Source organism: Trichosurus vulpecula, chromosome 6, assembly GCF_011100635.1.
Source record: "Trichosurus vulpecula isolate mTriVul1 chromosome 6, mTriVul1.pri, whole genome shotgun sequence".
NCBI lineage: Eukaryota > Metazoa > Chordata > Mammalia > Diprotodontia > Phalangeridae > Trichosurus > Trichosurus vulpecula.
The window spans coordinates 157,260,703-157,284,187 of record NC_050578.1 but is presented as its reverse complement, the minus strand read 5'-3'; the positions used below and the strand labels follow the sequence as shown (position 1 = coordinate 157,284,187).

The 23,485-nt window shown below is 39.4% G+C and overlaps 1 protein-coding gene across 3 annotated transcripts in view; it reads right to left on the bottom strand.

Annotated features, from left to right (window-relative positions):
• Positions 1 to 21,418, bottom strand: part of SCFD2 (sec1 family domain containing 2) — a 434,090-nt gene extending 412,672 nt beyond the window's left edge. For 2 of the 3 annotated variants that reach the window (XM_036765461.1, XM_036765463.1), the window contains exons 1-2: positions 20,466 to 21,378; positions 10,423 to 10,591 (exon numbers count right to left, since the gene is read on the bottom strand). In XM_036765461.1, the coding sequence (XP_036621356.1) occupies positions 10,423 to 10,591; positions 20,466 to 21,303 (1,007 nt within the window). In that variant the 5' untranslated portion in view covers positions 21,304 to 21,378. Of the gene's footprint in view, positions 1 to 10,422; positions 10,592 to 20,465 lie in introns of all 3 variants that reach the window. The other variant, XM_036765462.1, reaches the window with a different exon arrangement.
• Between the last annotated feature and the right edge of the window lie 2,067 nt (positions 21,419 to 23,485).

Here is a 23,485-nt window from a genome sequence, read left to right as displayed (position 1 = left end):
TTCTCTCAAATGAAAACGCCTAACAAATACAAATGATATTATAAATCAAAGACCCTAAAATCATGACCATTTCAAGCAATAATGAAGAGGAGAGCTTTTCCTAGATGTGGCCTCCATAGACACTATTCCTAGGAATCGGGGGTGGGGGGTGGGGTCCTACTCTTATACCTCATTACCATCAAGAACTACCTCTGAAGCTTTCTATCTCCATGACCCTGGCCAAGTTACTGAATCAGTTTGAGCCACGGTTTCTCCTTCATTGTGGTGAAGATCAAAGGAAATACCGTGTGTAGGGCATTTTGTAAACCTTAAAGCCCTATATAAATGTCAGCTATTTCTATTACACTGGTGCAATGAGACTGCAATGTTTTGAACTGTTTATTTTTACGAATACAACTTCAGGTGACTTAATTATCCTAATCTATGTAAAAATGTCTAAGAACCTTAGACAATATTATCAGTTGAATTCCTATGGGCAAAAATTCTAAATGTTAAACGTTTTCACTGTTCCAAACATTTTCATAAAAAAAAAAGTATTTTAAAGTAGCCAATTGCTAGTTAAATGTTATTTAAACTGTTTTAAAAGATATATCTCACTTCAAAATATATGTTCAATGTTTGAGTTGTATTTTACCAAAATACCATACTGTTCCAAACTATATACACAGGAGAAAAGTAAAACCTTCCAAGAATGCAAAAGAAAAATAAACTGAATCCAGGAAGCCATCAAAATATAAATCAACCTGCTGAAATACATATGATTAAGAAAAGAAAAGATGTTGTAAGAGGGGAATTGAAAATGCACTGCAGAGAACATAGCTGAAAAGTGAAAATGCTGTTAAAAATCAAAATACTTACAAATTCATGTAATTTCTTTTGTTGTACCCAATTCAGTACCCTAAAAGGGGTTCACTATCCTTGTAATCTCATACTTCCCCTTCCCAACTCTTTTCTTCAAAGCATACTTTTTCATTTTAAATTCATTTTAGAGAACATGGAGGAAGCTGAGAGGGGGATAGAGATGCCTTGACATGGGAAAATGGGTAGGGAGTAAGTACCCTGGTTGAAAAGGCAAAGGGGAGATAGACTTTTTCTAAAGGATTATACAGAGAAAGACAAAGAGGAAGAAAAGGAACAAGCAAAGGAGGAGAACAAGGAGAAAAGGAGAAGGAATAGGAGGAGGAAAAAGAGGATGAAGAGAAGAGGAAGAAGAAAATGAAGAAGGACAAGAAGACGGTGGTGATGGTGGTAGTGGTGGCGAAGATGAGGAAGACAGAATAGAGTGGCAGTGGTTATTTGGCTTCATTGAGTCAAATGTTCAAGGGTTAGCTCATGTGCCATCTCCAATGGGAAGCCTTTCCTGATCAGATCGAAGTACTTGTTAAGTTTTCTCTTTCTCCCCTTCAAATTATTGTGCATATTCTGATTTGTTTAAATGTTGGAACACTCCAGGAGAATGTAATACTCCTCACCTTGAGGAGAGGCACCTTTGTGTGTGTACTTAGGATCACTAAGTATATTGGTAATTAAGGAGGGCTTTTAGCACTTATTCAACCAAGTGCCCTTGAAGAATTTGGCCTTTGTTTCCTTGATTAAATTAGGAGTCCTTGATGACCTCCTTGCTCCAAGGGAAAACCTAGTTTACACGGGTTTGAGTGACATGTTTATGACATCAGAGGCTTTTAGACCATGTGGGTTTAAGTCTCATTTTTGTGATGCTTTTAGGTCACATGGGTGAGTCGCATGTGTGACTCACCTTTGACCCTGAACAAAACATATAGACCCTGAACAAGATACATAAACCCAGAGGCTGGCATTCCCCCTAGGGGCTCTCACTCTTGGAGGTATGTTGATGTGGAGATTCTGGGTAGCTGTAGTTAAGAGTCCAGCTTGTAAACCTGGATGTTGGGACTTTGTTAAACCCTGGTAACTATGCATTGAGATTTGAATCAGACAAAGTCTGTCTGCTGATGTTTGTAATTTGTTTGTATTTGCTCTGATGTTCAGGGTGCTGCCTTTTCCTCCTGAACTAAGTGAATGATATTTCTGTGTTCGATTAAACTGAGATTGCTAACCCCTTAACATTACTTTCCTTAGTAAAGCAGATCAAAGAACGTATGCTGGCAGCTTTCTTGTTGTTGGGCTTGTGTGGGTCTTTCATTCCCATAGCAGCTGCTAACTAAATTGTTGAAACACTAAGTTATATCATATAGGGTAAAAAAAAAAACCACACTGAAAGAAACATCAAAAGTCCCAACTCCTTTAAGACTCTATCTCTACTATTAAGTAGCTTGGTAACTTTGAGCAACTCACTTAACTTTTCTAAGCCTCAATTACCCCAATTTGACAAGTGGTAAAATAAAGCTTAATCTGCTTGTCATACAATGGTTTTGAGTCTCAAATGAGATAATGTATAAAAGCTATAAAATGCTATACAAATGAAAGGTATTATTATCAACATTATCTTATACTCTGGTCTCTTCCTGGACCAGGCTCCCTGACCCCTGTATGAACCTCCTTGAGAGCCTCCAGATCTTTGGATTGTTTTTGACATCTAGTCCTACTAGGGAACTGACCCCGCCAAAACCAAGGCCATTGATTCCATACTCTGACACATCCCCAGATCTCTACTGGTCCTGACTCTTGCCCAAACAACTTTTTCTACTGCCCATGTCCCAACACAATACATGTGGTAATAGGGAAAGGGCATATCGGCTATGAGGCACCACAGCAAAAAAGGAAGAGCAAGTGGTCCATGACAGGAGCTGTAACCATCAAAAATACAAGGAAAGTCTGGCTTCTTGAAACCTACCTATATTACGGTCTGTGAGATACACAAGTATGCCCCAACACACCAGTTTAGAAATGCTGCACTGCCTTAACTTGAGATCATGACTCTCTTATTGGTGACAAACGTTCATAGATTCACAGACAGAATCTAGACTTAGTACTGGCCTTTAAAAAGTAATGACAAAAGCCGAATGATAAAATGCTGGAAGCAGCATCCAAAGGGACTGAGCCACTTCCAGTACCCACTTTGCTTCTTTAAGGAACTCCAGAGAGTTCCAAACTTTGTTGGAATGAATAATTATTTCCACTTAAATTGTGTGCACTTGTACCACACTGATCCAGCTCAGGGCCTTCACAACATATACAGCATAAGCCATTTCAAATCTGTAAATGAGAAAAAGATTCTATGGCTCCCTTCAACATCCTCACCAAGCAGAGATCCGTGACAGGGCCGCAATGTGTAAACAATTACATAACCAGAATGACTACCTTTCAATTCTGTTTCTCTAAATTTCTGTAGACCAGTGAAAAAGAATTTTTTGAAAAAGAAATCTTTTAAACTTTTCAATCCTTTATCAAGATATAGAACTTAAACAACATCTGGCATGTAAAATTTTCATTTAAATCTTTCAAGTGGTTTGTTTTTCCTCAGCTTTAAGAAAAGAACCCTGCTTTACTTCACCACGCCAGCCATAAATTATTCATTAATTCTGTTTGCTAAACCCATAACTGAGCCCAGATGTTTCTTCTGGAGAGCTATAGCTCAAAAATACAGTAATCTGTGAGGGGTGGAGGTACAGGTCTTTCTCCCAAATAAGATGCAGTGTTTATTTGAAAAGAACAACGCAGTGATATTTTTTCAGGGATGGAGCAGAGAGGTAATTAAGGGGATTGAAACAGCTCCAGTACTATGGGACTAATACCAACTTTACCTCCAGAGCATTGCTCTCCTACTACACTGAAATGCACCAGTGGAGACTGGAGATTCCATCCTAAAGCATTTAAGGGAAAACAATCTCCACTTGCCACAAAATGAGTAAATATTTATATGATGTTTAAAGACACATCTTAACAGACAAAGCCAAAAAATGTTATTTGTAGTTGAATTTTAATTCAAATCAGCATTTCTGAGAACCTAAATCAAGAAAAATCACTTTTCAAAAAGAGGATGCTATTTATATTAACAGTTGAGGTTTTATAAAATTTTAAATACCAGTGAACTTGGAATAAACACATTGCTGTGAACAGCAATTCTTTTGGGCTAAGAGGATCTATTTAGTAAAGCAATTAATTCAGGCCATGGTTTATTTTTTGTAACACTGTAAAAATTAATCTTTCTGTCAAAGGAAAACAACTAACACTTTCCTCACTCATCAAATTGGAACCATTGATGCATGTTTCTCAATTAACCGCTGCAGCATAATATAATACTATTGTTCCATAACAAATTACGAAAGAGATGGTTTCTGAGAAACCAGGGAAGATTTATATGAACTTCTCACATTATGATGTGAGAAAAACCAAGAGAATAATTTATATAACAACACTGTCAAGATAAACAGCTTTGAAAGACTTAAGAACTCTGATAATGAAATGACCAGAGGGCTGATAATAAAATATAACACCTACCTCCTTTCAGAGAAGGAAAGAAGGAAATGAGTACTTACTAAGTATCTACCAAGTGCCAGGCAGTATGTCAAATATCACCTCCTTTGACATTCACAATAATCCTGGCAGGTAGGTGGCATTATTATCCTCATTTTACAGTTGAGGAACCAAGGCAGACAGAGGTTAAGTGACTTGGCCAAATAGTAACTGAACATCTACAATGTACAGAGAAGCACCATGAGAAGTACTGAGGAGCACGGAAAAGGAATATGACATGGTCCCTGACCTAAAGAAGCTTATAAGATAGTTGCAAACATAAGCCATAAGTATGGTCATCCTTTGCTGTGGTCATCATCATCATTATCATCATCACCATCCCTGGAACGCAGGACAATATAAAAGAGACAACTGACCTGTAGTGGAAAGAAATCTGAAATGGAAGCCAGGAGAGCCGGGAGTCTGAATTACAGCTCTCTGATATTAACTAGCTGGGAATCCGTGGGCAAGTCACTTAACTTCTGGACCTTAGTTTCTGTTCAAGATGGAAATGAGAGGCAGTAGAGTGTAATGGACAGCGAGCTGGGTGCAGAACTAGGAGGATGGAGGGTCAGGTCTCCCCTCAGATATGCACTGGTTGTGTGACTGCAAACAAAGCCCTCTCAGTGCCCCACACAACCCTCCAGGACTTGAAGTGGCAAAGAAGATGCTGCTGGGCTCTGGTAGAGGAGGTTCCTCCCTTGAACCTTCTCCAAACCAATGAAATTACAGGTCGAGTAAAACAAACAAACAAATCTGCATAATATTGGCACCACCAACCTTAAGAGGAAAGTGCTTTTTAAACCTTAAAGAGTCATATAATCATAGGCTATTATTATTACTATTATTACTTCCAAATCCCTCTCCCAAGCACACCCCCTATCATCCTGAGTCTGGGTTGGGGTGGGGAGAGGGGAGGAGGGGATGACAACACACATGCTAATTGCTTTAAAATACCTGAAGGTCTATCCCCTGGAAGAAACACTGAATTTGTTCTCCTTGGACTCCTCAGGCAGGCCTGGGAACAGTAAGTAGACACTGTAAAGAGGCAGATTCAGATTTAATGTAAGGAAAAACTTCCTCCCAATCAGAGCCATCCAAAAGTGGGATGGACTGCCTCAGGAGGCAGGGTTACCCTTTGCTGGAGGACTTCAAAGAAAGGCTGCCTGACTACTTCTTAGAGATGTTGCGGGAGAATTCCTGTAGAGGTACAGGTTGGGCTAGGCGGCCTCTTTGATCCCTTTCTATGACTCCATTTGGGCTTCGGCCAGCTCCTTGACCCTATTCATCTTCTCTGGATTAACTGGCATGCCAGCTCAATGATTCAAGGTAGGTGGAGGAAGTGGACCTTAGTGTTGTGACAAGCAATGGCAGTAGCTTAACGGAGTTGAACAGCAGCCTATAGGACTGTCTGCAGAAGTAGGGAGTGTAGCTATGGAGTCAGGATGGGTCCAAGTCCAATCAAGAATGGAAAGCAGGCCAAAGAGAACAGAGATGAGGCAGGGAACAGGGCCAATTCCATCTGAGAGTCCACATGGGACAGGGGAATGGCTGCTTTCAGCACATGCTCCAAATACTCTAGATAAGCCAGAGATGCAGATGGACAGGGAGAGACCTAGTTCATTGTTCCATTTTATTTTCATTTTTAATCTGTTCATTTTGCTTAGCCAGTTAGAGTTTCTAAAAATTCTAGAGAAAGTAGAGAGTATTTATTATAAGGATTACATCAGGGATAATTTTAAACTATCAGTGTTTATATCACAATTGGATACTTTTACTTCATTAAGCTGTTTTTATGGACAAGCATATCACTCTCCAGCAACAGTGTCCATCTGTTTTTCATCTCAATGCATTTTGTTCTCCTTGTCCCCCATTTTCTTAAAGGGTTTCTGATTTTTTTTTACAGAAGCATATGCAAAGAAAGCTGTGATTTGTTTTCATAGCTCTTTTGCAATGGAATTATCTCCCCTAATTCATCAGCCCTTTACTAACAGTCATATTACCAATGGTGGTAATTACCATCAATGGTGCCGCTCTCTTTAGATTCCCCAAGGTTTGAAATTTGGGTCTTCTTTGATGGAAAGTAAGAAACTTTTCATTATAACCCAGAAAAAAGAAAAGAAAAAAAAACAATTGAGAAGAAAGCTGAGACAGAGAAGAACCTCATTAGTCTGGATATGTTCCCTTGAAGCTCTTCCCAGGCAAAGAGGACCAAGGAAGGCTCATGCCACTATTATTAAAGGTCATTTCAGTCTTAGGACACTTTTTCCATTGTATGAGAGCCCTATGTAATGGTAAAGTAAATTTGAAGATCTTTCCATCCATTAACAGGCCCATGTGATCTGCTTAAGTCACCTGCTTCAGTTGGTCAGAGCAGTTAGAGCTGAAGAAGAGAGAGGAAGCAGCTAGCTATGAGTTTCTGTTTGTGGGAAGGCCCTAGCAGGGGGAAGGCTTGGGAATGGTGGTGCCCTCTGCATTGTTATTGTGTATAGAATTCTTTGTTGCTATGATGGAATTGACTTTCTGGTGTTTGAATAAATGTTTTGGTTCTATCTTCCATATAGAGAGTCTGTTATATTTTGCAATTCAGAACTATGCCAGCATATTCATAGTCACGGTTAGCACTGTGAATATCACACTGGCGTTACATTTGGCATCACGAACAGGTTTGTGAAATATCAGATCTCTATTTGGAGGCAGGAGAGCTTTAGAGGAAGAAATGGACATCCCAGGATGGGAGGATTTACCTTATTCCTCCCTGCAAAAGAACGGGCTAAAAGCACTAGACACGGTGAAAACTGGAAACTGAAGCTACAGAAGGGAGAACCCAGAGATTTAGAAAGAAATAGAACCAGGGAAAGAACTGGCAGCGGTGTGTAGGAGAGGCTGGATTTTACTAACAGGCTGTCGCCTTATCTGTGAAAGCAAAGACAAACTGCTGAAGGAGAAAACTCAGATGGAAAGGGAGTTAGCTGGTGGGCATGGGCATTTTTCTGTGCTACAGCATTCGGGCTCTGCTTTAGAAGAGCAAGCTGGAGGGCCTCAGGTGGCAAGAGAACAAGTTACTGTTCTGGAGTTGGCTAGTTTGCATGAGAATCCCCTGCCCCACTCCCCCTTTCCAGATTGCCATTTCCCTCACCCTTAAGTGAAGTTATAAATAAAGTTACACACCTTCCACAATGTCTGGCCAAAGTCTAGTATTACAGGATGTTGTATTTGGCAGGGGTCTTAAGAATCATCTAGACGAGTTCCTTCAATTTTATCTGGTTCTCCATTGCACCCTAAACTTTCAATGTGTTGCCTTACCCAAGAGACTGCCTTACTTTTCTATTTGTATCCCCACACCTTAGTACAGTGCTTATTAATACTTAATTATTAAATGCTTGATAAATGCAATTTTCATTCATTCATTTGTTCAGGTTAGTCTGTCACAACCCACAGTTTAAGAAGTGCTGAAGGGGTCAAGAGTGGAAAAAGTTTAAGAAGCCCTGGTCGAGATGACCTCTAAGACTCTCTTCCAGGTCTTTGATTCTGACTCCTGTGTCCCACTTCAGCAAGCATATCACCAAGTCCTTTTGTTTCTTCTTTTGTAAAATTTCTCAGATCTATCACTTCTTTTTCATTCCCAAGAACAAAACCTTAACTGAAACCCCAACTACTTGGGGCTTGTAAACCATTCCAATAGTTTCTAAATTGGACTATTTTCAGTGGCATTAATCTAATCTACTATAGAAGTAAGAACCCTTCTCCTTAGACACTGATTTAATCCCTTACTTAAAGCAAAAGTGGCTGTAAATTGTGTCTCATATGAAATCAAAATTATGGATCATATCATTCAAGATACTCCACAAACCACTCAGGCCACTTACATTAGCAGATAAGCAAGAAAGGGATCAAAATCCGACAAGAAGATGGTAAGACTACTTGAATGTGTTTTCTTCACTACCTTTCAAAGTCCTAGAAATGATCTAGAGATTAGCTATCATCTGGTATCATGTCTCTTTATCATTAGCACGGACAGTCAAATTCTGTCTCTCTCTCTTTGTAAACCATCAGTTTCTTCAGGTCATTCCCTGACCAAGAACCCACAAAGGGTTCCCACTGCCTGTATGATCAAGTAGAACCAGCTTACAGGCCCTCGGTAATCTGGCCCTGCTTTCTCTGTCCCACCCACGAGAAATATGAATCCTCTGCTCCATTAGAGCTGGTCCCTTTCCTTCCTCATCCTTATATCTTTCTCAGCCTTTGCTTATGCTGTTCCTTTCCCCTGCCCCACCCCCATTCCCAGATTGCCGTTTCCATTACCCTTAAGTGAAGTTATAAATAAAGTCACACCTTCCACAATGTCTGAGCAAAGTCTAGCACTAAAGGATGTTGTATTCGGCAGGGGTCTTAAGCACCATCTAGACAAGCTCCTTCAATTTTAAACATGAGGAATCACCAAGAGGAATGACTTGACCAAATGCACACAGCTAAGGTGGAGTTAGGCTGGGATTTGAACCAGAGTCTTCTAAATCCAAATCCAGGGCTCCTATGACACTTGAAGGCATTGAAACATGTGTCATCTTTCTTTCCTATTCCTCCAAAGCATCTAGCCCAGTATAAGGAGCATGGTGGACACTTGCCAACCCTCACCTATGTTTCTACCGCACATATAGACTCCGCCAAGGCAAGGATCCCTCTGAAAGACTCTGGGAGGCTTAGATGCCCACTTGCGGGATTTCCTTTCAGGCATGGTTTGACTAGATAGCTGCTAAAATCTCTTTCAACTGTCAAAGTCTGTAATTCTGTCTCTTCCCTTCTTTTGTATCTCCTCATGACACTCACATGTCTACAGCAGGCACTCAAATGTGACTAACTCTTTCCACAAAATAGTTATACATGTTAGCAGACCAAAATAAACTGACGACTACATTGGTATTATTGATTCCTAAGTTATAAAGCTTTCAGTGACTGAAAGATAAAATTACAATCAGAAGAATTCAGTATTTTGTTTAAAAATATTTTTAAAAAACCATAAAAGAAGAGGTCTAAATATGTATTTTTCAATTCAGAAGTAATATTTCTACCATGAAGAAGGTCGAGAAGCTAATTTGACTCTTTCTACATCTACATCATTTCTGGCCATAATTTATTTGAGACGAAAGGGGATGGAAGAATCAGATTTTCCCTCTTCAGGCTCAAAGACAGCTCCAAAGGCCTCATGATGGAAAGTGCTAGCTGCATCCAGAGAAAGAACTGTGGAGTCTGAATGCAGACTGAGGCAAACTGTTTGTTCTCTTTTTTTTTTCTCATCTTTTTTGGTTTTGTTTCTTCTCTCTCATGATTCATTCCATGGGTCATAATTCTTCTTTGCAACTTGACTACTGTGTAAATAAGTTTAATGCAAAGGTTTATATAGACTCTATATCAGACTGAATGCTGTCTTGGGGGGGAGAGGGGAAGGGAAGGAAGGGAAGAAAATTTGAAACTCAACAACATGTAGAACTAGGTGTTGTAAACTAAAAATAAAAAATCCAATTAAAAAAAAGATTCCCCCCCTTCAAAACTGAATTTTCTAAGTATGTAACCTCTTTCCATGGCTCCCAAGTAAGTGAGCATATTTAGAAGTTAAAAAAGAAGAACATATCATTTACACAGAAAATTATGACATAGTTCCAGAACCATGTGGGCTGTGAATAATAGGAGAAAGACTAAGAAAACCTAAACTGCTTGTGAAATTCCATGTCTGAAAAATGGAGAGTCATAGATCAACTCCTTTAAGTGTTCTTAAGAACAATCTTATATTACACCTAAATGGTACTTCTAGGAAATTCTACACTTTGATTTATTTGAATGTTTATGGGATATAGTTATTACAAAGTTAGAGAAAACTATTTTAAATGCTACCCACTAAAATTTTGTCATCCAGAGAATAGTTTTGTTCCATGTTCCCATCACATAGAAACACTCCTTCGGGAAGAAAAATAAGCAAGATACACATCTTACTTGGATTGGGCTAAGCAGCCAGGTGCTATCATAGTATAATTCTCTTCCTTTGTCTGGAGTGCAGTGAGTTCCACCATATTAACCATCACATCATTCGTGTGGCCTGGAAGTTTGGGAAGAAACGAAATCATCTTCTCTACTAAGTTGTCTCCATGGTGTCCAACTGCTCCTATTGAAACAAAAATTAGAATGACGATGGTCAGAGAATAGGGGAAAAAACACTGTTCTGTGAAAAAAAATAATCACTCTTCACAAGTAAAATAAAGACTGTGCAAGGTTTCACTGCCAACTAAGAAGAAGCATCATAGAATTTTGGAGCTAGAAAGGCCTTTAGAAGTCACCTAATTTATTCATGTTACAGACACAGAAATGAGTGAATAAAGCATTTATTACGATTGCTATGTGTGAAGCACTGGGAATAGAAAAGTAATACTATCCCTGCTCACATTCTAATGAAGATTGAAGGTTTTAGCTGCAGGTCAGATGGAAAAGTTCCACGGACCTTTGGGCATAGCAGCAGAGCCTATGGTAATGCCTCTTTAAGGCTACGTCCACTGACAAAATCATGTCATGGTGTGATGTTCAACGATCTGACAGTGTCAAAAACTCTGATGTTAAGAACTTTCTTTTCTGGGTCTTCAGTAGCTATGGCCACATCACCTGCAGAAACAACTGCCAGACTACCTCTTAACAATGGCTCCTCAGGATGTTATCCAAGGGCACTGTGATAGAAGCAATACTATTTATTCCCAAGGCTCTTGGGTACAGGGGCCTGGGCTATCTCCATCAGAGTCTGAGTGGTAGTTTAACTAGCCTCGCACATGCTGCCTCATATCTTTCTCACACTGTCTCTGTCTCTGTCTCTGTGTGTGTGCCCTGATGCTTCAGCTATGCTGGTTTGCCTGCCGTGCATGTGGTTGACAGTTGATAAGAAATAAGTCTTACTTAGTTTAAATGAACTCTCCAAGGCCATACTGTTAATAAAGGCAGAACAATGGACTAGAACAGAAATTTCTAATTTCCAGTGTAGTCTTATGTCCTTTCCATGACACCAAAATGCCTTCTGAAACATCGCAGCTCAGAAAAGTGAATGTAGTGGAAGGAGTGAGATTCTGGGCCAGTCTTCAAGTGGTGGGCATCCCCTTAGTTTCTAGTTTTTTGCCATCACAAAAGGATCTGCTAGAAATATTTTTGGAAAATGTGCATACCCTTTGACCCAGCAATACCACTTCTAGAGCTGTATCCCAAAGAGATCACACAAGTGGGAAGGGGCCTGTATGTACAAAAATATTTATAGCAGCTCTTTTTGTGGTAGCAAAGAATTGAAAATCAAGGGGATGCCCATCAATTGGGGAATGGCTAAACAAATTATGGTATATGAATGTAATGGAATACTATTGTGCTAGAAGAAATGGGAAAGATATGGACTTCACAATAACCTGGAAAGACCTACATATGATGCTGAGTGAGGGGAGCAGAACCAGGAGAACATTGTACATGACCACAGATATACTGATTCTGTGATGACTAATTTTGATAGACTTGGCTCTTCTCAGTAATACAAGGTTCAAAGACAACTCCAGAGGACTCATGATGGGAAGAGCGATCTACATCCAGAAAAAGAACTATGGAGACAGAATGCAGATTGAGGCAAACTATTTCCTCTCTTTTTTTTTTCTCTTTCTTTTTGGTTTTGTCTCTTCTTTCTCATGATTCATTCCACTGGTCAACAATTTGACTATTGTGTAAATAAGTTTAATGCAAAAGGCTATGTAGAACATATATCAGACTCCATGCCATCTTGGCGGGGAGGAGGCAGGGGAGGAAGGGGAAGAAAATTTGGAACTCAAAAACATGCAGAACTGAGTGTTATAAACTAAAATAAAAAATCTTAATTAAAAAATAGAAATATTTTTGCATATATAGGTCTTTTGGTTCTTTCTTTGATCTCCTTTAGGTCTAGGCCTAGCAGTGGAATAGTTAGGTCAAAGGGATGCATTCATTGTTTAGCAACTTTTTGTGTATAATTACAAATTGCTTTCTAGGATGGTTGAACCCTTTCACAGGTCAGTATGTCTGCTTTCCCACAGGCATTCCAACATTTATCATTTCCCTTTTATAAGCTGATGAAGAATGAATTGAGAAGAACCAGGAGAACAATGTTAAAATAGCTACAAGACTGTGAAAACAAACATGCTATACATTCTTCTCCAGGCTACACTTCTGATTTTCTTTTCCATGCTCAATTCTACATCATGAACCCTCCACCTCTGCAGCCTCTCCCTCAATTGGATAGCTCCTACCAGAACTTCCACTCAAGGAGGTCAGGCCAGCCATGTCTCATTTCTTGCCAGGTTACACTCAACTTCCTTAGCCATTCTCTTGACCTCCTTCATGACTTTGTTTTTCTTCCCCTCCTCCCCTCCTTTTCAGCTTCAATTTTTTTCATGTTGTTTTCTCCCATTAGAATGTAAGCTCCTTAAGGAAAAGGACAGCTTTTTCTTTGGATTGGGATTTGGATTCTCAAGACTTAGCATAGTGCATAGCATGTAGTAAGATTTAATAAATGCTTGACTTACTAAGTGCCCAAGAAGTGATGAATTTAACATGCAGAATGAGGCATATATTTTTGTATACAGTCATTGAAGGAATTTGTTTTGCTTGACTATGCATATTTGTTATAAGGAACTTTGGAGGATCTTCCAAATATATAGAATCCTTAACCTAGATTTCACGGGCATTCAGGAGAGCTCAAATTGTGTGGGCCTCCAGAGGCATTGAGAAAGAAACTTCTGCCCAAGCTTTGGGGTACCAGATAGAGGACACAAAAAGGCAAGAGTGAGACTCAAGCAAATGAACAGATGAACAAACTACGGTAGCAGAATATGATAAGAAATTACTAGAATGAGAATTTCAGAAAAACTGATCTAGAGTAAAGAATGCAGACCAAGAGATAATTAGATAGATTATTATCCAATTAGACAAACAAAACCAAACATTAAAAGGTAGCTGAAATTTGATTAAATGTGAGACCAATCTCTGTCTCAGAAAGAGATGATAAAAGATATTTCCTTCCACTGAGTTGAGAGGTGAGGGATTTAGAGGCATACAACTGTTACTGTTAACATTTACTGTTAGATCTGGTCACTCTTTCATCCCATTTTGCATAATTGTTTTTCTTTGTTACAAAGAGGTTTGTACTATGGTATGGCATGGCCTATCAAGAAATGACTGGTACCAAAAAAAAGTTACCTAAAAAAAATTTCAGAAACATACTATGAGGAGATACATTAACTGATAATCTTTTATTTTTGCCTAATTCTTGCTTCTGACAAAGAGGATGAATATGTAGGAAAGCAGTTTTACTTTGTATGATGCTATTGACAGCAAGTTATGCTTGTGATTTTTATAGTCATGGTATTATAATGCTTAGAATGGAAAATCATATTGTTGTTATTGTTTTAAATGCAGCAAGTACTAAAAATCATAGCTGCTTATTTTTATCAAATTTATCACAAATTTGGGATTACTTTAGGTAGTAATGATAATAGCTCACATTTATATTGTACTTAAAGGTTTGCAAAACATTATATATATTTACTTATTTGATCCTCACAATAACTCTGTGAGGATGCTCTTATAATGACAATTTTACAGGTGAGGAAATTGAGTGTTAGATTAAGTGACTTGGCCAGGATCACGCAGCTACTAAGTGTCTGAGAAAAGATTTGAACTCAAGTTTTCTTTTCCAGCATTCTATCTACCGCTCCACATTGCCTCGCACATAACACTTCAAAATATAGATTACTGTAGCAAAGCTTTCTCTCTGGGAGGAAAGTGTTTCAATGTGTTGCCATACTAGGGAGTAAAAAAAAAGTGTTGGTTTTGGCCACTGAAATCATAAGGAAGTCCAAAGGTTATTCTGAGTTTTGCAATGATGGATTTAATGGATAAATCCTAAGTCTTTGGAACTGCTTATTCAGACACTTAATCCTTCCACGATATCAACATTCCCTCTATCTTTTAAGGGTTAGTCCTTAGTCTGCTGGATTTAATCCAAGAGAAAAGTTTTCATACTTCTAAAATCTAGAAGAGTCAAACCAATAACAGAAAAATCAATTCTGAGTTCTCTGCCAACTCTCAACCTTAGAATTTAAACATGAAGACCATTAGTAAAACCTTCTGGCTGATGTCAGATGTCATAAGGGAAAAGGAGAGGAAACCAAGGCTCAAGCCACTTAGGTGATCATAAATCAAATCTAACCTCTTAATTATTCTTAGAAGGCAATTGGCAGGCAAAGCTACCTATGAAACAGTTATTAAATGATCTGTGCAACAATGGCTGAAGCAGCTGGCCCATGACCTCAGGAAGCAGAACTTCCTGGGTGGTCTCCATGCAGAACAAAAATCTGCTCTAAAAGTCAAAAAGGCACAAGGAGGATCTGCCAGTCATGTCTCACGAAAGAAACTAAACTTTCTGTGTGTTTAAAAAGTTTACAAAGTGAATAAGTGAACTTGATGATTATAATCACCTATCAAGGGAGGCAGATAGGGCCTAAGAGCTCTAAAGAAGATGAATGATCAGTGCTTTCTGTAAGATGACCACTAAAAGATGACACACAAATATAAATTTCTAGCAAATGAAAATCATTGATCAAGATCTCTCTTTTAACAGCAATATTGTCGTTGACATACCACATGTTTATAGATCACACAATATTATAGTTTGGGAAGAATTTAGATAAATGAGTGAATACGTATTTATTAACCCCTTTGTTTTTTTTTTCTTTTTTAGATTATTTATTTTTTGTTTTCAACATTCACTTTTATGAGATTTGGAGTTCTAAATTTTCCTCTTCCCTCTCACCTCCCCTCCCCAAAACGACATGTAATCTGACACAGGTTATACATGTACAATCATATTAAACATATTTCCACATCAGTCATGTTGTAAAAAATAATCAGAACCAAAAAGAATAACCATGAAAGAAAAAAGAAGAGAGAAAATAGTATGCTTCGATCTGCACTCAGAGTCCATAGTTCTTTTTCAGAATGTGGATAGCATTTTCCATCTTTAGTCTTTTGGAATTGTCTTACATCATTGCATTGCTGAGAATAGCTAAGTCTATCAAAGTTGGTCATTGCACAATGTTACTGTTACTGCATACAATGTTCTCCTGGTTCTCCTCACTTCACTTAGCATCAGTTCATGTCAGTCTTTCCAGATTTTTCTGAAATCCTCCAGCTCATCATTTCTTATGGAACGATGGTATTTGATTACATTCATATACCACAACCTGTTCAGCCATTCCCCAATTGATGAGCATCCCCTCTATTTCCAATTCTTCTAAGCCCTTACTTTGTCAATAAAAAACACACACACACACACACACACAAAAACCCACTGGGAACTAATGTGGACATCCACCCAAAGAAGAAGTTTCATGGTAGGTAGAAGTAGGCTAAAATATGATATCAGGGAATTACTTCACAAGAAAAACTGTATAAAGGATGTCATGAGAGTGATGTAGGTACAGAACAGAATGTGAGCTAGTCACGTCAGGTGAGGAAGGGATAACCAATGGACATTCTGTGGACTCCACTGGTAATTATGAAATGTCCAGAAATATAGAGAAAGTATCATGGCTGAAACCACTGAATTTGCAGGAGAACATGGATAAAAATGTCCCAGGATGAAAGAACCTGCACGTATTGATTGCAATCTCCATTACTACAATATGAGATCAATGAGCTTACAGGTCCATTTAAATATCAATGAAGTTCATAAATTGTTTTGACAATTTTCCCATCCAGGCAAATGAAGTGTGATATAGACCAATATATTACGATGCCAATTTACTGACACAGAATCATCATGAAACTCTTCTGCAATATCTCTACAAAGGATGGACTGACATATTATCCAAATTCTCTAAATGGTAACTAAAGTATACAACTACTAGGGGCAGAAGACTATAATTTAACAAGAAAAGACCCACGGGAGAACTATTCAACTCGATCCAACCTGTTCTCCATCAGACAGGCTCAAAAGTAATGTTAATTGAAGCATTTTCACCTATTACCAGTCCATAAAGCTAACTATAATATGTCTGAGGATTTGTCCTAATTAAAATACAAGAAAGTCCATTTATAATACACCACATAGCCCACTTAGAATATACCACATACCAAAAGGTTGATGGTTACACCAGTGAGATAAACGTCACGGTTGAGTAGGGAGGCACTAGAAAAATTGAAATAATTCTTCTGAAATAGAGCACTCAGAGCTGTACACAATACTCCAGATATAGTCTGACCAAGACAGAGTACATTGAAGCTATATTGTTCTCTAACTGGTGTAGTACGGCTACGGCACCAAGTCACTGAGATGGTGTAGCCTGCAGACTTGGCATCTGACATAGCACCTGCATCCCCTTGCTTTTTTTCTGGGCTGGTTCACTCACTCTAATCTGTACTCACACTGGCAAATTTGAACAATAGAGGGCTTTTTCAGAGTAGGGAACTGGCCATAAATGTGACCACTCTATTAGCACTCTCTCTCAGTCACCACAGGGTAATTGGTGTGAAAAGTATTTACTACTTACCACTGTACTTCCTGAGCCCCCACCAGTGTGCTTCCCATTTATATAAAATTGGTCACAATGATATCATTGACTCTTAAACATGAAACATTTGCTAAATGATAAGGCAAAAATCTAGATTCGAATAATCATATCATTTACTCAATAGAAAGGAAAAGAAGCAAGAATCAAAACATTTATAGTCCACTCACAAACCTAACTTGCACTCCTCCACCAACACACACAGGGTTCTTGTGAGAGACCTTGTATGCGCCGAAAGAAACCAAGAGACACCAACAATTCAGAACTAAAGGCCTATATATTAGTGGTCTCTTTTAGGGAAGAATCTGTACCATGTGTCACCAGCACCTCTTCTGAGCTTCTTCCCGGATAAAGTTGCTTCTCTACTACTCTTGGGCCACTTAGGTAGTAAGCAGTAGCACTATATTCTCTCAGTAAAAGAGTAGTCCTAATGCTCCTCCAACATTACGTTTCCACCATCTCCCACCCAATATTTCATATTAGATGTATCTCACCAATAAATGAGCTATTTCTTTTTCTGCCAAACTTGTCCCCATTGCACAATTTCTCTGCAGCAGTCGATGGTGCTGTCCTTTCAGTGGCATTTCAAAAGAGAAAAATTCAAAGTCTTCTTGGACTCCTCATTCCATTCCATCCTTTGCTACTTCCTGTTCTAGAGAAGTACCTTTGTGTAGAGTAAAGCTCACTAGACCTGGACTCAGGAGAGAATGGCAGCTAACACTTCATAGCTGTGCAACACTAAAAAGTCACAAATCTTACCAACTCTCAGGTTTCTCATCTGTAAAACGGGGATGATAATAATAACTACTACCTACCACCACTTCCCTTATGATAAAAGTGCTCAAATCTTAAACCACTATATTAATGTGAGTTCTTAATATTGTATTGTTAGTCTTCCTACTCATAGTCTTATCATATTGAATGATATGAAGAAATCTTCTAATGTCATCTTTTAGTATAAGGTATGACTTTAAAGAGACAAAATTTACAAGTTACAGCTAACCTAATTAATAGATATGATTCATATCTTGCATAATGATATTCTACTAATCCTTTTCTATGTTCTATATTGGACTTTAAAACCTTCCATTCCACTTACAAATCCTTTCCCACTTATCTTAATTCTACCTAGCAAACTCATTAATTGCTCCCTCTGTATTACTTTCCCCACTTGCAAAACTAAGCATTCTCATAGTACTTTCTAGGTCTTAAAAGGGGAGGGGCATGGGAATAAGCTACAGTGCCTACTATGTGCCAGGCATTGGCATTTTTACAATTAACTCATTTGATTCTTAAAACAACCCGGCAAAGTGGGTGTTGTTATTATCTCCATTTCGTAGTTGAGGAAATTGAAGCAAAAAGAGGTTAAGTGACTTGCCCAGGGTCAAATAGCTGGTTAAGGGCTAAGGCCAAATTTGAACTCATGTCTTTCCTTACTCCAGACCCAGGATTCTCTAATACAGCATAAGGTGCTTGGAACATCTACTCCAACCATTATCTACCACGTATCCTCTCTTCTCCAATTCAAAGATTTCCTGAATTATCCCATTATAGAGTTTGTGTTATGAAGTATAAAAGAGTTAATGATACTACTGTCATATATAACTCCCACTCATAAAATTTAAAAATCAGAGATTCTTCACTTCTAAGAAAAATGAATATATATTGAATTACACTGATTCTTGATATTATATATGTGTATATATGTGCATATATATGTATATATGCATATATGTGTGTCTATATATATATATATGTATATATATCATAACTTACAATCTTGATATAACATATCGACAATCCTTTCTCAGTATTGGCCAGAAAAATACCTCGAAGTTCCAGAAAATTCATCTTTGGTGTTTGCTCCCTTTCTTTTCTTCTGGAACTCTTTCATTTTTGTTTTTTGTATCTCCCATGCCTAGTATACCATAGGTGATTAATAGTTATTTGCTATTTGATTGATTCAAGACAGAAATATAGCCCCCAGAGATTTGCGTTTTGAAAAGGAAAGCTAGTTGATTTAAACGTATGCCCAGTTGGCAATCAGTGTATAAAGCTACCTTCTTTTGTGTACATATTTTTGTTTTCTATTATCACTGTAGTCTATTTTTCATTGTAAGGTTCTAGAGGACAGGAATGACAACTCTGTTCTGCATGTGCAAATCACAGGCACACACATAAGAAATGTGCGGCAAATAGTGCTCCAACTATGAAAATAGTTGTACAGCAAGAAAGCAATCTGAATTTTCCAGATAGAAAAAGCATAAAGAACTCAATTGCCAGGAAAACAATGCTTGCCTAACTGGATACAAGACAAAAAGATGAGATGAGTGATCAATTTAACAATGAATATATTAATAAAATCACACATTTTTACCCTGTGTGAAAATATATTTAAAAAAAAAAACAACATTTTACATGGTATCTTTTGTGGAAAAGTTAAATATGTTGAAAAATGTTTTCTTCCAAATACAATTATCTTGAGAAAAAGTGAGTGTTACTTGTAACAAAGTTGGAGAAAGATGAAATACTGGTCAAGTGATTCTCTGCAGCCACATTGAATTAAACAGTGAGACACAAGATGCCAATTTCTTATCAGTAAAGTTAGAAACTAACTTTCCATACTCTTATAGTAGTTCTCCTTATTAAATCCATGAATCCCAAACAAACTTATCAGTTTCTCAACACTTTGTAAATGTTTATTTTTGAACCAATGAAGGAACTGTTTATCAACGTCTGTTTCTGGATGTTAATTGAAACCAATTTAACCAGACATTTTGTGTCTGGTGGTCTGATATGGAATACATAATTGCTGTCCTCTGAAGGTGAACAATGGAGAAAAAAGTCAGCAAATTCTTCTATTTAGAAGACTTTCTTTGCTTCTTGGATGTACAAACGACTATACTGCTATAATTTTGGTTGTTAATTTTCTGTCCACGATTAAATTATACAGTAATTAAATTATACAACTTACTTTAGAAATGAATCAAACTATGGCTGAAAGTTCTAATTAGCATAAGGTTTATTATCGCTTTTCAACTCCCACCTATTGTTTTCGTCTTTAACATTCAATCCAAATACAAAAGACTAGGCTAACTGAATTTTACCCTTTTCCCTTTCTCTATAATCTAACTGAAAACACATGTTTTCTTGCCGCTTTTTTTTAAATCAGCATTAATGCCTACTTGTTGCCCTGGCAAGTATTCTCCAAATAAGGTTGAAATAAAAAGTCCTCTCTTTCTCCTGGAGATGCTAGTGGGGGCATAGACGCCTGCAAATCTATTTGAAGTCGTTGAGTGAAGAGTGCTACTTACATAGGACTTCTAAGACCATAAAACCACTAAACTTTTCGGATCTCTGGAAGTTTCAGCACCTCAGAAAATGGGTGGGAAATTGTCAAGCAATAACAGCGCTACTCACCTGTAAGATCCAAGGTCCGGTCCACAAAAACAACTGATGCCCTGCCTGCAGCGGCCTTTCTCCTGTTCTTGGCAGGTGCATAGTTGGCCAGGTCAGAGGCGATAATGCGGCTAAGGGTCCCGACGGAGAAACATTCCTCCCGGACGCCGAGATACTCACAAAAGGAACTGAGGCTGGACACCAGGCACCTGATTTGCAGGAGGAGCTCAGGGGTCAGGGTGGAGGCATCCACCTCAGCTAGACTTCCCAGCTTCCTCTTGTCAGGCCGTTCGCTGTTCAGGAGCTTCAGATCCCGGGGTAGAAGAGGAAAGAGAGAGGCGAAGGCTGGGGTTAAGGCTAGATGTGGCGCGACGGGGGCAAGCAACAGAGGGGAGTGCAGTACCTCGGCCGTGTAGTTCATGTTGCCCATCCACTCACAAAGCTTCTCTTCCAGCTGCTCGAACACCGGCTGCTGCCCTTCCAACTCAGCCACTGCCCCGGCCGGCAGGTGGCTGGCAGTAAGGTGGGCGGGGTGGCCCACGGCTGTGACCACCACGCAGTACTGAAAGTGGCTTCGGCCGAGGATGTCCCTCAGGGTCTCCACAGTCCGGCCCTTGAGCAGACAGCTCAGCACGAAGACGGCTTTGGGCTGTCTGGGTCCCCCTCCGGCCGCCTGCGGTCCGAACTCCCGTAGGTCACATGCAGGACCCCCCACTGCCTCGAGCAGCCGCCCAGAGCCGCAGCTCCAGTGCAGGCTCTCAGCACAGGCGGCGTCCAGGTACACCAGAGCCCGCTTCGCTTTGGCTAACACCTGCTCCCAGGCCTGCTGGGTAAAAGACAATGCGCCCAGGGCGCTCATCGCAGCGGGGAAGTGGCCTCAGGCCGGCAGGATCACACCGAATTCCCCGGGTCCAGGAACTGCAGCCCACTGGTGGAAGTGACAGTCAACACATAGTACACGTGGTACGGTCTCTGACGCGTCAGCTGCGGGCGCCGGATGATGACGTGAAAAGTAAGCTGCGCGGTGATTGGTGGACCCTAAGAGCGGCGAGGGAGGAAAAAGTGGGTGTGGCTCTCTCTGCTTCTCTGTGGGGCCGGGGGTGAGATGGGCGGCCTTATGGGTTAGGAAAAACCAGGCATTAGAAGGGACGGAGTTACCTAGGTACATTCTTTTTGACCAATTAAAAAGAAAAAAAAGAAAAAGTAACCCGAGATCCCTTGACTCTCCTTTCATTTAAACGCCTTTCTTTTGGGTTGCGGCGCCAGCCCCACCCTCAGTTCAGACCTATCCCCACAGAAGGGGATTCAACCGTTAGAATGTGAGCTCCTGGAGAGTGGCGACTCTAATTTCTCTGTTTGTATCTCCAGTCCTCCTAACCAGCGCTGAAGAGACGTTCTTTTTCATTCTTTCATTCATTCCCTCATCCACGAAGGGCTCATTCTCCTAGTATCTTCCAAACCAACCAGTCCCTTTACCTAGTGATAATTCTGTCTCTTCATTAGAATGCAGATTCCTTGAAGACAAGGAGTGACATTGTTTTTTGTATTTGTATCTCAAGCGTTTAGCACATAGTAGACCTGTTTCAACAATCTGGCTAGCAGTTGTTGTGGGGGTGAAAGACCAACACAAGCCCAACAACAAGCACGCTACCAGCATGCTGCCAAAGCCCAGGTTCTTTTGATCTGCTTTACTAAGGAAAGCAACGTTAAGGGGTTGACAAGTTTACTTTAATTCAGCATACAAATATCATTCACTTAGTTCAGGGGAAGAAGCCAGCGCCCTGAACTTCAGAGCAAATACAAACAAATTACAAACGTCCACAGACAGACCAAATACAGATTCATAGTTACCAACATCTAGGTTCAGCCAGGGAGCTCATAACAAGGGCTGGCCCAGAGTCACACGTGCCACCATGGCTGTGGGTAAGAGCTCCAAAAAATAGAAAGCCAACCCCTGGTTTTATATCTTTTTCAGGGTCAAGGGTGAGTCACACATGCAACTCACCCACATGAACTAGAATCGTCACAAAGAGGCAACATAAACCCATGTGGTCTAAAAGCCTCTGATGTCCCAAACATGTCACTCAAACTCATGTGTAAACTAGGCCCTCCCCTGAGGCAAGGAGCTCACCAAGGACTCTCAATCTAATCAAGGAAACAAAGGCCAAACTCTTCAAGGGCACTTGGTTGAACTGAGTGCTAAGAGCCCATTTTGTTTACCAACACAAGACCCTTAATAACTTCTTGTTCATTCATTCACAAAATTGCTTATCACAACCTACTGGTCCTGGGATACTTCCTTAGCATCTGAAGAAACCTGGAAAACTTTCCAGGCTTTGAATTGTAGCTATTGGATATAAGTCCATTTATATTGATTTCAACACTCGTCCTTAACACAGCATTATTACTATTCTACTTAGAAAACTTCAGTAGTTAACTATGGCCTGCCAGGTTTTCAAGTCTCAGCTGAACATATTTACTGAGTACTGCTATGTGGTTATAGGATCATAAACTTAGGGCTGGAAGAAGGGGCCCTAAAGCCATCTCCACCAACCCCCTCATTTTATAAATGAGGAAACTGAAGCCAAGGGAATTTAAGTGACTAGACCTAAGTCATACAAGGAATAAGGCACAGAGAAGGAATTTGTACCCAGGTTTGCAGCTCCAAAAATCCAGCATTCTTTCCTCTATACCACACTACTGTCAAAATCATGCTAGGCACTATGGCAGATACAGAGTTACATAAGACATTTCCCGCTTTCAAGGAATTTGTTCTTATCTACCGTATTTGCTATATATGCTATTATCTACTGTACTTACGGAGATGTAACTTGCACGTTATACAATAATTGGACATAACAATATGTATGCAAAAGTGCTGTAATAGGGAAGGCCTTAAACAAAAATTTCAATCTAATGGCACCTCAGAAATAATTATGAAATGTATAAAAATATAAGTGGAGAAAGGGGGATGTTAGTATGAGATCTGGTTCTTCTGTTTGTTTCGTTTCTAAATAAGGTAGCATTCCAGCATAGTTATG